An 18,468-nucleotide genomic window follows, 5' to 3' on the forward strand; every position below is an offset into this window, starting at 1 on the left:
TATAATATCAGTATAGAATTATAGATATATAACCAAGTTTCGACTGCAGTTCACACAAGTTCCTTTTTTTTCGCTGGTAAAGCGCGTTTACACGTTTCCCCCACAAGAAGTGGATAGTATGTGGGGCTCACCAGCGCTGAAAGCGTCGGAATATCCACTAAAAAACCAGCGGTACCCTCTCCGTCTGTTCGGGGCTTCATTTCTAAGGGGGTTCCCGGATTCAGAGAAGCCACTTATTAACACAATTATTAATGCAGGTAAAAATTGTATCATGCAGTTTTTTAGTATTTATTTTGAAAGGATTAAACATATATATACATATATTAATTTATAAAGTTATGCTATATAGAAAAGCGGTACTCCCCCTAATACAAGTAACATATTTACTTAAGCTTCAAATGTTGTCATTCAAGAGATTTTATAAGAAATGAATATTAATACAATTCAAAAAAAAAAAAAAAATTATAGACGAATTTCGTCTACTAGTTTCTGTAATAGGACGTTACACAAACATACTTTCACGTTTGTGGTAATTCATTAACCGTTAGTCGATTCCGCCTACCACTTGGCAATTTCGTACAATGACCCTACCACATACCTCTCGACAATTATCCGAATCTAAAACCATGTCAATAACACATTGTTACGGTAATAGTCTTTTTTTATTCATACTAGTTTAGTGTTAGCCAATATTTCATTTGGCATAATGCCACGCTTAATTAATTTCCCAATGGATTTGTTAAAATAAATACACGAATAAAATAACTTTCATTTATAAAACACCAAATAAATCACAAATTAAAATTCACTAAGTTTTCTATTATAATACTTTCTAAAAGCTTATATTTTAATGCGCGAGATCTTGTATCAATATTGGTGGTATAATAATGCAAGCCCTTCTGTTTAGGTACCATCTTCTCATCATATATTCTACGGCCTGATTGGTGAGTGTAGTGTAGACGGTGTAACAACAGACACAAGGGTGCCATCTTCCAAATATTGGAGAATATAAGAAATGTTTAAAATTTATTACAGTGCCAATGTTGATGGGAAGCACCCGGTAGTGATCTCATACAATCAGACACCCCATTTTCCAGACCGCTTAACACCTATTTTAAACTAAAAAGAATACAATTAATTATTTTAAAGTATAAGATATTGATACAAGAGTATAATTCAGCGACGAAAGCATTGTTATTCACGAAGTATACATATCTCACGGACATAAGTCTGTTATCAATCTTATAACCAGTATAAAACGTGCCATCAAGGATTTCCGAAGCAGTTGTATTACACCATTCAACCTCGCGTCTAATAGTAATGTCAGGTTATTACTACTACGTATTGGTTTTGGTCAATGAACTTGTTCGTTTTGTTTTAATCAAATATATTCAAATTTATGTGTTTTACTAGAGGGGGTCAATTTCGAATGCTCAATGACATGGTTTTTATTGTACCGTACCGTAACAGCCTGTGAATGTCCCACTGCTGAGCTAAAGGCCTCCTCTCCTCTTTTTGAGTAGAAGGTTTGGAGCTTATTCCACCACGCTGCTCCAGTGCGGGTTGGTGGAATACACATGTGGCAGAATTTCAGTGAAATTCGACACATGCAGGTTTCCTCACGATGTTTTCCTTCACCGTCAAGCACGAGATGAATTATAATCACAAATTAAGCACATGAAAATTCAGTGGTGCTTGCCCGGGTTTGAACCCACGATCATCGGTTAAGATTCACGCGTTCTTACCACTAGGCCATCTCGGCTTACTTATTGAATTAAGATTAATTACATACATAATATTAATATTCACATATACGCTTAATAACATTTTAACGGCATTCAAATGACATATATCAAATGACATTTATATTATGTCATTTAAAGGCCTTTCCTTAAGTAAAATTTTGTGCAGGAATGAAATAATAGAAATTAAATAATGAAACCTAACTATGTATATGTATTAAAATAAATTCATTAAAATCTTTGAAATGAAAAATGAAATCTTATCGTAAAGAAGATAAGATCCTTTTATGTATGAATGTCATAAATATACATATAAATTATTTGTTAATAGACCGAATTATCGAACTGGTAGTATTAGATACCAATCCTCAGTTCCTTATATTAATGTATCTACGTATTATAAGATAAGGTTTGATTAATGAATTAAAAACAAAAGGATTGATAGTGTAAGTAACGCGATTATTATCACTATAAAATTTAATCAATCAAATTCTTGAACTAAGCGCAAAATTAATAACAAACGTATAATCAAACGCGTATTTATGGGGAAAAAAATCAAATTTTGAGTTATTGTAGTTTTTTTTTTTGATTGAACAATTAAAGTCCATTTTTTCTATTTTAAATCGAGCCGGTTGGCGTGGTTGGTAGAACACTTACCTTTCACGCCGAAGGTTGTGGGTTCGATTCCCACCCAGGACAGACATTTGTGTGCATGAACATGTCTGTTTGTCCTGAGTCTGGGTGTAATTATCTATATAAGTATGTATTTACAAAAAGAAAAGTAGTATATGTAGTATATCAGTTGTCTGGTTTCCATAGCACAAGCTTCGTACAAGCTTAATTTGGGATCAGATGGCCGTGTGTGAAAAATGTCCCAGAATAAATGTATCAAAGTTGAGGTCTCTAGAGTCTAATTCTATTTTTTTAGTACTTCGTCTTTGTGCAACACATTACGGATTATATTTATTTATTTAGGATCACCAACATGGCATACAGTAATAAGTACAAATTAAAAGTTTACAAACTAAGGGTACAAAATGATTAAGAACAATGTCTTTACAATTATTCCGTAACCTACAAATTAAACTAAGATAAAGTCAAAACGAATCGACGAAGTCGATTGTAACCTATTGTCGTATCAACTTTAAAGTTAGCCAAGTATGGTGTTTTGTTGACGTAATTATAAATGAACATGCATTTTTATAAATGACTGTCTGTCTGTTTCCTAAGTTACGATTCAATGGACCGTCTTCTTTAATTCTTCAGTTAAAACAAAGCGCATATCACATAGATATACTTTCAAACATAGTGATCGTTTGATGTCCCCGTGACATATTCACAGACACGCACAGAACGCGTTAGCGTGCATCACTAATACTCGCCATGTTGAATGCAATACGAATAACTCGCACGTCAATAGGTCGAGGTATCCAAGTGACCGGCGAAGAGACCAGCGTGTGTTCTATATACATGGATGGGAAACGAGCCTCGGTTTAAATCTGAGCAAGAATAACTAAGTTTTCATTTTTAATCACGCGTTTGGTAAGAAAAAGTTTGTAAGGAATTATGTTTAAAATCAAATTTTACGAACCGCAGTGGAAAATCATATGAAATATGCAAATCTTCCTCTCAAAATGATACGTATTCGCCCAGCAGTGGGAAATTTACTTTGCTGTTACTCCATTATCTTCCATTCATCCATACAATGGTGAAATACAAATTTTGACTACGCTCTCGTATTAAATGCTATACGTAACGTCCAACTTCAGCGTCTACTTCCGATCGGCGTTTCAACGCCAGACAGCGTCAACGGTCAATATATATCTCGACAACGAATGCACTCTCGATTATAACAATAGTCGATAAACATTGCTCGCATGTGATGATTTTTTTTTTAATTTTGTACTGACGCTAAACGCGAAGTTTACGCTACAATGGTTCGAAATAGCTAGAGACGCGACCCAAGGCGTTTGAACGCCGCCTACGCCGTCAAATCCGACATCAACGTTTTAATGAGACCAAAGCAGTTCTAGTGAGCATCATGAAGCGTTGCACAGTGTGACGATCTAAGCAGCCGATTTAAATTGTGCTCTAAAAAAATTCCAAAACGTCCGTATTAAATTAAGTAAATTATACCAAATATGCGCATATTTAAAGGTCATTTATCTAGCATAAACCACTTTGCTAGTGGGCATTCATGCGACTAGCAGAGAGTGCATATACAAAGTAACATACGGTATATTTAAATAACAATCGTGATTATATTAACACTGCATCGTTTAATATGTTAATAAGCAATTACAACGTTTTCCAATAACTTAATATACTAGCGACCTGCCTAGGCGTTATTTTATGGTTTTTTTTTTAAATGTATAGGCTAGCGCTTGACTGTTATCACACCTGATGGAAAGTGAGATACAGTCTAAGATGAAGCGCGCTTGCCTAAAAAATGTATAGACTCCTCTTTAGAACTGTTTTAAGTTTGTTATTTATCTATCATTCTATCGTACATTATTTTCATGCAACTTTGTCGATTTAAACATCGTACGAGAAAAATATTATAATAACGTTAGGTTAATTTATAAATGTAGTATCTGATGATGTTTTTGACACACAGCCGATTTGATATCCTGCCTCCTTCTCTTCATTCTTCATTCTCCTGCCTCCGAAAGAGGAGGAGAATGTAAGCACTGAAAACTTCCGGATTTCCGGCTTCTAATGAGAATTAAAAGAAATAAGACAGAACACCCCATACAATTTTAAGAGTAGAATGATTCTACTTTAAAAAAAAATATTATATATAAGTTAGCCAATATATCTCGACAAGAGTCTAGAGATCAACGCGTACATTCATGTAATTTATAACATATATACATATATTTACATAATTCCTATAACAATTAAACGTGTCAACAGTACATTAACATTCGATACAATAAAATTACGCACATGTTAATGAATATATTACATTTTATTGTCCGCACTGAGTGGAAAATGACGAAACATAGGACGAACATACATTTATAACCCTTTGGAACAAAAGCGGTCAATGAACCTTGTAATCTTTTGTTGCTCATAATCAAAAAGACAAAAGATCATTTCGTCTTTTGAAATTGTTTCCTTGAATACAAACAATGCAGTCGTGAAACACGCAATATATAAATATACGCATATGTATATATAACGACAAACGAGAACAACAAAGAATTACACACAGAACAAACTTCTTTTGTAAATAATCGTTTTTATATGATCATATACCTTTGTACGCTTTATTTATATATGTAGGTTGCGGAATGAATTAAGATGTATAACAATTAAGAGCCTTGATGGCCCAGTGGAAAACATGAGAATCTTGAGCAATATTCGCTCATTTGACACTGATTTTTTTATGTGTATCCACCAACCCATAGATCTGCATGATAGAATCCTGAGGCCTCAGTAGGACATTTATAGATTGTTAAAAAAAAACTTTCGCTTAAGAGCAGCTTAAACATTTTCTCCATAGAGCAATTTTTTTATTATTAAATTTTATTTTAGAAGGTTTACGAGGAAATGGCCTTTTTATTGGTAAGTTAACTTCGCCCATAGCACTGGCTGTGTTAGGAATGAAAACCACTTCTTCTTACACTTTCGATGCGCCGTCAAACATTGGATCTAAAATGTTATGTCCCTTGCGCGTTTTTTTAATTTTATCCTAGTAGACAGAATGGCAAGTGCGCCATCTGATGGTAAGTGGTCAGCAATGACTATAGACATTGACATTATACGAAATATAAACCATCTCTTGCATTGTCAATAAACCGCCTTGGGAGCGAAGTTGTTACGTCCTTTGTGCCAGAGTTACACTGGCTCACTGCCCTTTAAACCGGAAGGTTTAAAGGGCAGTGTAACTACACTACAATACAAGTATTGCTAATAGAGAATATACAACGAGAGCTTGGTACCTACCAAGGCGGACTTGTAGAATGCCCTACCACCAAGTAAAAATTAACTCAATCGCCATTCAAATCGGAACACAATATTACTAAGTACTGCACCGATCCTTACCACCGGTAAAATCGCTGATGATGCGTAGAAGAGAGAACACTGCAGGCCTAGACAGAGTCACAGCTGTTTTTATTTGTAGATAAGGCCAAAATTTATGAAAACTACATATTTATTATATTTAACACATGATCAACAATTGACATGGTACTCATTATCTTACTATTTCTTTAAATGAAAGCCAAGTTCGAAATCTATTCGATAGTCGTCGATGGCGCGTTGGAAATAAAAAGTCCTATGTAATAATTTATGTCTTATGGAAAATGTCATTTAAATATAAATAACGAAAACTTTAAATTGTAATACTTTATTATTTAAAGCGTAATCGAAACGAATTCGTAATGTCAAATATAATTGCGTGATAATATGACATTTCGTACGATTTTGTCACACACGTTTATATACATATGGATACTATATAACATAGGATATAAGAGATCGTATTGTTTTTATTACTTAATTATTTACAATAAAAGTATGATAAGAATAATTTATATGGACTTCATGGATTAGTACTACGCGTTCAAGCGAAACGGAAGCATTTGCACTTCGCTTGATTGCAGCCGGTGTTTTCGATTAATTGCTAACAGTTTGAAATGCTATCATTATAGCATTAATAAATAACAGACTTAAAACAAACAATTGATAACACATATTAAATTTAAAAACAAAAAAATAAAATTAATATTGTAACGTTTACTAAGAAAGATATATCACACTCAAACACATTAAAATGTTTATATATAATATATTGCACGTATTAAGTACGAAGAAATTTTTTATGTTAACCTCTGTAATTTCTTTGTAATTTAACATAATATTACATCATTTGTATAGTCTGTGTGCAAGGGTCAAGATTATTTCAAATCTGTCTTCAAGATATAAACAGAATAAACATTTAGTTCGCAGCTCATACATGTACATATATGGTTCATCAAAATACTTTTAATGAGCGGGAAATGAGCTGGCAGCTATAGCGAGTACAAACAGTTCGATTTTACATGACCAACATTTGTTATGTAATTTAAAACTTGTCATATTATTGAATCTATATTAATTGTTTAAATATGATTGAAAGTCCGTAAAGACGGTTCTAGAAAAGTCTATTTACAATCGCGAATCAACTCGTGTAAACGCGGGTCTCAGTAAAGATGCGAAAATAAACATGTTTCTCGGTTTTAAAAGCTATTATTTACCGTAAGTTAAATTACGTACCATCTCATAAAATATATAAAGACCAAAGCATTGTAGTGATGATACGTCTTTTCCGATACAAAGTTGAAATATATGCATTGTCACAATGTAAATCTGCGTTGTTAATTTCACATTAATTTATCGTAAATGTTTAACACATACGTAGGTGTAATATTGTTAGTAAAATTACACAATACAAGATACAAAAATAGGAATAAACAATAATTATACTTAATTGCAGATAGGTATGTTACCGGCTGAGCTCTCGGCTTTGCACGAGTGGAATTCTTTTTATGACAAAAAAATATTGTTCAAATATTTATATGAAGACAGATTGAAATAGTTTTAAATTATAGGTATAAAATATTTACGTTGAAACGTGCTTTTACGAGCCTACTTGAATAAAGTATATTTAGATTTAGACTTAGTAGATCAATAAAAACAAGGCAAGGCAAAAAATCTATTTAGATATCAACAACTGACAATGACTCCATAGTATTGCCTTTATAAACTTCACCGTAAACTATACTAACATTATAAATGAAGTGTATTTCTGTTATGCTTCCACGGCTAAAGCACTGAACCGATTTTGGTATGAAGCAAGTTCGAACCCCAAAGGGGAACATAGGGATATAACATAGGAACATTTGTTTATACCTTATATACTACTAATATGCTTGCGCGGGTGAATACTAGTTAAATATATTATTTTTGACGACAAAGGCCGAAGATATTAGATTTTTGATATAATTTAAACCAAATAAGGTTTTCAGATGTATTTAAGAATGTGATTTAGACATTAGCGCAGTAAAAATAATTTACTTCTCGTTTTAGTTAATGCATTTCGAAAGTTTTATGTTGCAACTAGAGTAGAGAAACTAAACTCGATCCACACCTAATAAGAAACTTTATACTTTTAATGGCAATAATAATAAATATATTAACAAGAACAGCATTTGCAGTTTTCGTTACTGTATAAAAATAAATATCGATTATTGGTTTTTAATCAATTACGACCTTCTTTAGAAATATTATTTAGCCTATGTTTAGTTAAATATCAACTCTTTCTTTCATCATTGATTTGACAATCGAAAGAAGAAGACAAAATATTGTTTAACTCATCATAAGCAACATTTATAGGTAAAACCGTAGGTGTATTTTTCATTTCAACACAATTCACTTGAGTGTAGACTTACACGAAATATTAAAATAGATAATTTAAAAATAGGATACGGTGTCACCTCTCGACGAAGAATTCAACGTAAGAAATAGTTTTCTTTAAAGTGTTCACTAAATAAAGTGCCACAGCCATTTTGTTTCTGCATTAGTTTATGACAAAATAGCTGAGGTGACCTAGTAGGTAGGAAGCATGAATCTTAAGCGATGATTGCGTGTTCAAACCATTGCATGTGCTTCATTTGTATTTATAATTCATTTCGTGCTCGGCGATGAATAACGTGGTGGAATACGCTCTAACGATCTCCAAAAGAGGAGAGGAGACCTTAGCCTTAATATAGAAGAAAATTTAATCTAGATTTTCATTTATACCTAAACATTCTGTTTGTTTATTTGTTACGTTTTTACGTCTTAACTACTCGAGCGAACATTTTTGCATTAATTGTCATCAATTTTGCATACACTTTGCCAGGGGTACAAGAAAGGACATTCATATTATAATTTTTTTGTATCGTTCATCTAAAATATTGAATTTATTTATTACATGGCCATGTTATCTATAAATACATTTATACTGGACGAACTGTATTACATTTGGAATACGTCTGCTAATTTTAACTGACTACACGAAATCGTATCGTCGCTGAACACATGCTTGGTTCGATTTAACTATCTATTAGGTAAATCAACGGGCCGTATGTTTTTATTGTTATTTATAGCATAATGGCCAGTGGACCACCTCAGCCACCTCCGGGCTTAGACCTAAGTACTACAAGAAACATACACTATTCATTAAACCATCAAACCACGGAATCTAGGATGTTATCTTTCTTGTTCTTGTTGTTACACTAATTACACTGGTGTGTACTAATGTTTGGCGGAATAAGAATTGACGAGTAACTGGTACCTACCGAGAGCTTTCATCAACAGCCAATCATCGTCCATAGAGCTTGTATAAAACCCTTTAAACAATATTTGAACTATTTGTGTCAAATATAAAAGAACGTTCATGTGCAAAACATTATACACATATATAACATCTTGGGAATTAAACTATCGTCTCTTAGCTATATGTTGCATTTTTAATTACAAACTTTAAAAAAAAATTGCATTTTCAAGTTACAATACAAAAAATTAACGTTGCTGAAGCCATTTTTATTTTACGCATTATTTGTCGAAAGCATTGTTTGATGAAGTTTGTTGAAAGCATTGCCCTACTGGAACTCTTTATATAGTTTGACATACAACGAGGTTGAATATCTTTCGGCACCATTGACCTAACTTCTGCGCTATCAGTCAAGCTCCACTTTCACCTAATTAGCACATACATATTTCATTTAAACATCTCTGATAAGAGACTACACTGATTATATTTTATTTATTTTATTTATTTTATTTATTTTTTGTTCTTTAGGTATTGTATATTATTCATATATATTACTGCATTTTGTATAAAGGAATATTATTATTTAATTATTTATGGGAATGTATATCGTCCGAGCCATTGTTTAAGCGTGCGAAATTGTAAGCGGTAATTAGTAACCGCAAGACAGGTTTGCGTAAGTGCGGGGCCAATGGATGTTTTGTGACAATGTTAATCTTTTGTGTTAATAATTTTTTATTTTGTTTTCATGGTAACATTTCTCATTAAGCTTTTATACGACGTTTTTGTTAATCAAATCTCAATAAAAAATATATACGAGGTATTATTAAAAACATTAAAAGTTCATTTCAAGGACTTACTCTTGATAGCGGGGCGCATCGTGAGCAGGCTAGACCGGCCGGCGGTCTCGTCTCGGGCTGCGGAGGCGGAACCTGCGGGCCCTCTTTGAGGCGATAGAGTGATGATGCTCTGGTCTGTAAACAAAATAATTATATTTATATATTTTTAATTGATTCGTTCGAAGGTTCTGGTTCTTGTTGTCACGTTAATAGATATTTGTATATGCGTAACTATGTGAGGAACTATACCAGCGGGTAACTCGTTTCTTTAATTGGGGATTATCTATAAATTTATTTCATTAATTGTTGTTGGTCCATTGGTCCAAACATATTTAAAGTATGACAACATAAAAACAGTACTTTTTTTTAATAGACATACGAACAAATCGAACGACTTAAAATAAAATAAAAATTATATTTAATTCTACGTATCTGGATTTTGTCTAACTGAAAATTTTATTGGGTTCTGTCATTACGCTGTATGTTTCAAACTGATACGGTCGTCTGCAGGGCACGAAGTCCCGCGGGTGTGTATCTTGGTTCCGGGCCGGGTCAATAAAATGTATTTGTTTTTTATGTGAAGGAATTCTCAGTAACTGACCGGAGTTTGTTTGGCAGTGTTCACATTCCCGTACCTCGGAAAGCAGGTAAAGCCGTTAGCCCTGCTACTAATCGATTTGCCGTCAAATCAGACTATAGTGAAAACATAGGATGTTCACCTGTTGATGCTCTATGATATATCTCGTGTTTACTGGTCTACACTGAGAATCACCGCTATGTCATCAATCGATGTTAATCTATAATTCTATACTATTATAAATGCGAAAGTAACTCTAGCTGTCTATTACTTTTATTTTTTACTTATTACTATTATATATCTAATTGTTATATATCTATCTGTTACTTTTTTAATATTTAGTATATAGCAAGCTTTACCCCCAAAGGAGGATATATAGGCATACTTGGAGGCGTAACTTTTTTATACCCAACACCTCCCCCACCCAACACGCGGACAAAAACTAACTATTAATTATTGACGTATATTATCTGTATTTTATAATTTAAAAAAAAGAATAATAAACAAAATCAGGTTGACAGGCAAACAATGTCTGCTTTCTCCTTAAAAATAAATCATTACCTTAATATCTAATAAATACAAAAAAAAAACACACTAGAAATACTAAAGTACATTTGTATTTCGAATTAACCGAAGATTTTTAGTAATACAATTCCATCTCATAATTTTAATGTATTTATACGTATTTATCACCTAATTACGGGCGATGTAATTAGCTGTAATAAGGAGAATACCAGATAAAAAAGAGAGATAGCACCTCAAAATAAACATTGTATATGAAAGGTGGACTTTCGACATTACTCCTATTATACATAGACATCTCGAAGTAAATATAAATCAATTCGATTGATGAATCATCGAACATAACGTAATTGTCCAGCGCCCCTACTCGCTTTCGTCATTACACCAATTTTTCCGCACATATTAAAATTACAAACAGTAGCGGTGCCTGCTTGGAAATGTGAGTAGCATTATGTAACTAGTCACAGGTGTTTCTCAATTCGCAAACAGAGAATTGCTCGTTGCGATAGACATTCCTTATCATGCTGAATGCTCGCATGCGTACATTATGATTTCTTTGTCAAAGTAAGCCTTTATCAAGCTAAATAAGTACCCTTCGATTCCTACTTCCATATACATAGGTATATATGAGCGAGCTATGCTCGAAGTATCTTTGAAGGATAAGATCAGAAATGAGATTATCCGGAAAAGAACCGGAGTCACCGGCATGGCTGAAGTGGCAGTGGGCTGGTCACTATGTCGTAGAACCGATGGCCGTTGGAGCAGACGAGTCCTAGAGTGGAGACTGCGAATCGGCAAGCGCAGCGTAGGGCGCCATCCAGCCAGGTGGACCGATGACCTTAAGAAGGTGGCGGGCACCAACTGGATGCGGAAGGCGGAGGACAGGGAGCTTTGGCGCACCTTGGGAGAGGCCTATGTTCAGCAGTGGACAATGATTGGCTGTTGATGGATTTTTGATTGATTGACATATATAACTATATAATGACTTGATGACTTTTTAAGTTAATATGTCTATTTGCGAGTTACCAAATTAAACGGTTCACCGCTGTTACCTAATAATTGAAAAAATTTGTTTCATGTATATTTTAAATATTATGTACGTTAGAATCGTAGATTTTGGAGGGTTTTCTTTACAAACTATCCACGCCGGCGAGGCCACCGGTTTAGCTAGTTATATATCTAATTGCCTCGCTGTTAGGCATAGTTCTCAAAAAGATTGGTGCTTATTCCACCTCGCTGTTCAGCTCCTAATATATGACGTGTCAGAATTTTATCTTTTCGATGAGTTTTTTGAATTATATGTTTCGTTTCGATGATTCCGAGTTCGAATTCTTCGATTAAAAACCACGCGTTCTTTCCGTTACGCCACCTCTTCTCGGTTTTTATACAATAATGGAAATGGCAATAAAGTAATAATATTCCAATTTTCCATTCCAATTGAAATCTAATATATAATAGCCTAACTCATTTATTTATATTATATGAGACTTTCACAGCGCTATACGAACCCTTGAGATAATGAGGCTAAGGAAGAAAAAATTAATTTATTTACATCATAAATAACTTAAGATACTCACAGCAAGTTCATTATCAAGTTTGGCATAAACATCTGCGTTCGGCCGGCGTCGCGCGCGCGCCACTTGCCGTAACGAGCTCGTTTCGCGAACACCGCCGCACCACCCGCCCACTCTTTCACCCACAACCTCCAACATGTCAGCTACGCGGCTGCAACAAAAGAAAAACAAAATCAGTCAACATTAGGAATTCTATACGTGTTCCCGCATCCAAAAAAGGAAGAGGTTCTCATTTATGTCCTTACTAATACTATAAATGCGAAAGTGAGCTGGTGTGTTTGGTATATTTTTTCAAGTCCTAACTACACAACCGATCGTCGTGAAATTTTCCATACACGTTGTTGCTCTTTTATTTATCATGTTTTTTTTTGCGTTGGGCTCAATATATCAGGGTGGGTAGTCCAATTTCAATTTAATTGGTATTCCACATTATTTTAAGTGTGTGTGTGTGTCTTTTTAAATCAGTTTTTATTTAAAATACATATCGTTAAATACATGTTAATGTAGTTCATCTCGTGCTTTACGGTGAAGGAAAACATCGTGAGGAAACCTGCATGTGTCTAATTTCACTGAAATTCTGCCACATGTGAATTCTACCAACCCGCCTTGGAGCAGCGTGGTGGAATAAGCTCCAAACCTTCTCCTCAAAAAGAGGAGAGGAGGCCTTTAGCCCAGCAGTGGGACATTCACAGGCTGTTACGGTTACGGTTACGGTAGTTGATGAGACAATTGTCATTTTAATCGCTGTTGACGAAACTTAATAAAAAATATCATAACTCTATATCGGAGTATATTAGAACTTTAAAATATCTACTTATTGTTACTCTGAAAAGACGCATGAATCTTAACCAATGTTCGTAAGATAGAATATATAGATAGAAGATAAAAATGATTTTTTGTGCTCAATTGGTGTTTATAATTCGTCTCGTGCTTTGCGAGACGAATTATAATTCTGCCACACGTGCATTCACCAACCCGCATTGGAGCAGTGTAGTGAAATACGCTCTAAATCATCATATCAATGGTTTTCAGGCTGTAATGGTTGGTCAGGCTTACCAGCAGCTTAGTGATAAATCATATTCGACACTAACAGATTTACAAGCGTTGCCTAGCGGTTGTTAAGTTAAACACTGATTTCTATTTCTGACATTTTAAATTAAAAAAAAACAGCGTGGATTAACTATTCACTCCATAATCAAAGCTACATCTATACTTACTGGTGGTAGGGCTTTGTGCAAGCTCGTCTGGGTAGGTACCACCCACTCATCAGATATTCTACCGCAAAACAGCAATACTTGATATTGTTGTGTTCCGGTTTGAAGGGTGAGTGAGCCAGTGTAATTACAGGCACAAGGGACATAAAATCTTAGTTCCCAAGGTTGGTGGCGCATTGGATATGTAAGCGATGGTTGACATTTCTTACAATGCCAATGTCTAAGAGCGTTGGTGACCACTTACCATCAGGTGGCCCATATGCTCGTCCGCCTTCCTATTCTATAAAAAAAAAAAAAAACTTAATTGTAATGCAGTATTAATCAGTCAGTTTAACATCAATGCATACATTCGGAGATATAATGGACGTTTGAATAAACGCAAAGAAATACATTGCGTGAGGTTTAGAAGCAGGTAGTCTGGTTTTTCATTATTCTTTATTTAATATAAAGTTTTTTTTTTTTTTTACAGAATAGGAAGGCGAATGTGCATATGGGCCACCTGATGGTAAGTGGTCACCAACGCCCATTGACATTGTAAGAAATGTTAACCATCGCTTGCATCACCAATGCGCCACCACCTAAGGTTGGTGGCGCATTACAACGGCAACTAAGATGTTATATCCCTTGTGCCTGTAATTACACTGGCTCACTCGCCCTTCAAACCGAAATACAACAATACTAAGAATTGCTGTTTTGCGGTAGAATATTAGACGAGCTTGCACAATTCTCAAATAATGTGTAATTTGTTTTAAAGTAAATTTTATATTGAGCCATAGATACGTGCGGTATAAGCGTGCGCATACACGCTCGGTCAAAGTTTCGTTTCAACAAAACAAATACTCACTACTAAATGTATTTATGGATATTAATGATGACGTAACAATATACGTATTTACTACAGACAGACGTGAAGTGACGCCTTGACCATGATATAATTCGGGAACCGGAATGACAGTTCGACCGATGGAATAAATCGCTATTAAAAACATCCTCACTAAAATGATTAAGGCGAGTGAGTATGTATGTTACGCGTTAACCTTTTAACTAGTCAACCGATCATTGTGAAATTTTACATAAACATTGTCAGATATATACGGTACCTAACACCTAGCCACACCGTAGTCCACGTGCTAAGGGAAGGCCTTAGCACGTGGACTAAACCGCGGGAAAAAAGTAGTAAGCACATAAAAATCATTGTATTTATTATTTGTAGTTTTTTCAATGAACATAAGTTACCTACTAATATAATATATGTAACCTCTAACCTGAGTTTACATAAAATTTCAACGACTATATAATATGTGATTCGCTGTTTCAAATACTTAAATCGTACTTTGAGACGGCTTAATAAAAATTTATTAATGTTTCTATTACATATATATGTATATAGGTATATATATTATTTTGTCGAGATTTTTTTATGATTCTATTACGAAATCGAAAACACTGCTTTTGTGTGACGGTATTGCAGGTATTTGAAATTTGAAAAGAAAGGGCACGTTACATATAACTTGAAATTTTCTGTCACTATCTCCCGGCGTATAATGATCAACATTAATAATATTCCTTTTCGTATTCAGAAACTCATAAATCAACAGACTATAAATTTCTTTATTTAATTTAAAAAAAAAGTTATTCACGTGATACAATAATTTAGTATTATACTTTAAGTGAAGAAACTGTACATTTTTATTCTTTATTAATGAAAAAATGCAACATTTTTGTTTTCAAAAGCTTGGTCTTACTTTGTTTTTATTCGACTAATATTAAAAATATTTTAATCGGAATTACAGTATACATACATTTAAATCGATTTTATTAATTCACAAAAAAAAAAGGCATAATAGTAAGATCCGGGCAACTGGTAATTGTATCCAGTGTAATTACAGGCACAAGGGACATAAAATCTTAGTTCCCAAGGTTGGTGGCGCATTGGCTATAAGCGGTGGTTGACATTTCTTACAATGCCAATGTCTAAGGGCGTTTGGTGACCACTTACCATCAGGTGGCCCATATGCTCGTCCACCTTCCTATTCTATAAAAAAAAAAAAAAAACTGGACCACCTATTATGTAAGTGGTCACGACTACCTTACACATTAGCAGAAACATAAACCGTCAGCCATGGGACTGAGATAAATGCAAACTGTTTGGCTGTTAATAAATTGATGTGTGCTTGGTACGAGCTTCCCCCCAGATGGGCTTGCACAGAGTAAATGTGATCACTGATAAACGGTGACAAAGAAAGAGGAAGCGCATCATTCAGACTATGCATAATGTTAATGTAAACAGAACTTGTCCTTTGTCGATGGTAGTTCTATTGTAATTCGTCAATTATATAGGTTACAGTAGTTTAATATACGCTTAAACATACATAAGCTGCTTCCATATATTTTTCTAAAATTTCAATACCACAGATTAAAATTGATCATTTAGATTTAATCCTAAGTGACTAAAGCCGAAATTAAATATATAAGAATAATGTATGTGTACATATATGTATATTTCACACATAGATTATACACATATGTAATGATGAATTTAAATACAAAGTACAAAATAAGTTGATAGTGGAATGTATTCGGATAAATACAACAATTAAAATATTATTAAACGTATTAATTAGGCCATAATTTAATTTAAACATTAATAAGTAAAAAAAAACAATGATTTATATAACGTATAATTATACCGTTATATAAAAGATTATGTACTATGTACGTCGATTACTTTAAGATGAATTCAGATGCTGGGTATTGTGCAGTATGTTACGTAGACAAAAATACCTAACGCGTTCCTTACATCGCCAAGGCGCCAACACCTTCAAAACTAAGATATCCCTTATGCCTCTTGTTACTTTGGCTCAGTCACCCTTTAAACCAGAACTCAATACTAAGATAAGATTAATTGGTACCTACCCATCGTAGGTACCACTCAATTATCAGATATAAAAAAGTCCCAACATCAAGTAATGTAATCATCTAAGCTAAGTTAATCATTCAATCGAAGCTCCTCACCATGTATTGTTATATTTTATTCCATCGGTTCATAAATACGTTTAATGCCCCCATTATTTATTACTGCATATTATAAGTGGACTCGACTTCCGTAGGCGGAACCGCCACGAAGGCGATGCGATTAGTCACAAAGGACACGCGACTTTGTACATGCGATGCTAAGTTTGGTTACGAAAATTGGAATGAAAGACGAACGAGACCAAAAGCCAAGTTTATTTGTATCCCCTCCCCATAATCCTAAGGTCAAAGAACCGAAGCAAAGGGAGAATTGAACTATTTTTGTATGATGTACGTACTGGTGAATCAAATATAATGACATTCTAATTAAGTAGCTATGGAAGAGGGTGGTGTCATTCTCTCGATTAAAAACAATATTTGTTTTTTATTATCTACATGTTTCAAAAGGACTAACCTTCATGGAATTGACGAAATATAAAATATATACCTTAGCTAAAATCACAATCCTCTATGAAGGATGTGATCTTTAGCAAAATACTTTTCTTACATATTATGTAATAAAATTGTAGTATCAAAGCCCTGAAAGGGATAATATTTTCGACAATGCAATTTCATTTGAAAGCAAGTGACGAAGTTGTTTTTTTTTTATAAAATTTCATAGCACTTTGTAAGGTAAGGTAAAATTAAAAACAAATGTATGCACGGATACGATATACTATATATTTGTGCATTTTGACTCAACTGGATGTAATAATAACTGGATGGCTTAATAAACATTTATAAGATTTAATCAAAATAAAACAGGAAAAATAAATAACCGCTTGTAAAAAAAAGAAAAACAAAATAATTTTAAATAAATAATATTTCTTGAAACATAACATACATGTACTTCTCACTACAACTTTAACATCATTCAATATTTATTTTTCTATTCACGTGTTTTGTTAATAAGGTTAAATATTATCAAATACACACAAATATATGAGTACAAATATATGAATATATAAAATCGACTTCAAGTACAGATGATATAACATCATTAAACGACTGCGGAAAAATATTCTAGGATAGATGTACACTTGTGTTTTATAAGCACCGTAATAAAGAGGCATAAACTTAATACATAAATTAAAAAATCATTAATAAAATACCACTACGATTAAACTTATATTAATAATTCATTAAGTATCAGTGGAAATTTAGTAGATTATAGATTTGTTTTTATGTTTTTAAAATGACAATTAAATTTATGTACGTATTTTTTTCAGTTTAAAAAATATTTTTTTTTCAAATTTGATATACCAACCTCGAAGTGAAGAACCAATAGAGTATAGCGGTGAAGATGGCCAGCTCAGCGGCACTGCTGGCCACCCGCACATGCTCCACCACCGTCCACATATTTATCATTGTATCCATTTTATCACCAGCTCTCCCTACATCACCAGTCCAATTCAATGCACTTAAACGTTCAATCTTGAACGGAATCTTACAAAACTCACGTCACACGATTCGAAATATGAATAACGAAAAATCAATTTATTCTCGATAAGTCTCTAAAATAATAAATACAAACAGTCAATTTCGTTTTCCATCACGGATAAAAAAAAACGTACAGTTAAATGCGAAACTAATGTGATGTGTCGATAGTTCGGTTGTCCAATGCCGTCTGATCGAAGATGTACGATACTGTGAGTCCGCTTAATAAGCTTGACTTGTTCGACATTACC

At 33.7% G+C, this 18,468-nt stretch overlaps 1 protein-coding gene across 4 annotated transcripts in view; it reads right to left on the reverse strand.

Annotated features, from left to right (window-relative positions):
• Window positions 1–18,468, reverse strand: part of LOC126778096 (glycerol-3-phosphate acyltransferase 1, mitochondrial) — a 58,833-nt gene that overhangs the window by 21,083 nt on the left and 19,282 nt on the right. For 2 of the 4 annotated variants that reach the window (XM_050501472.1, XM_050501470.1), the window contains exons 2-4: window positions 18,048–18,294; window positions 12,558–12,705; window positions 9,903–10,016 (exon numbers count right to left, since the gene is read on the reverse strand). In XM_050501472.1, coding sequence (XP_050357429.1) covers window positions 9,903–10,016; window positions 12,558–12,705; window positions 18,048–18,157 — 372 coding nt within the window. In that variant the 5' untranslated portion in view covers window positions 18,158–18,294. Of the gene's footprint in view, window positions 1–9,902; window positions 10,017–12,557; window positions 12,706–18,047 lie in introns of all 4 variants that reach the window. The other 2 variants (XM_050501471.1, XM_050501473.1) reach the window with 2 other exon arrangements.

The sequence above is a fragment of the Nymphalis io genome, chromosome 25 (assembly GCF_905147045.1).
Source record: "Nymphalis io chromosome 25, ilAglIoxx1.1, whole genome shotgun sequence".
Taxonomy (NCBI): Eukaryota; Metazoa; Arthropoda; class Insecta; order Lepidoptera; family Nymphalidae; genus Nymphalis; species Nymphalis io.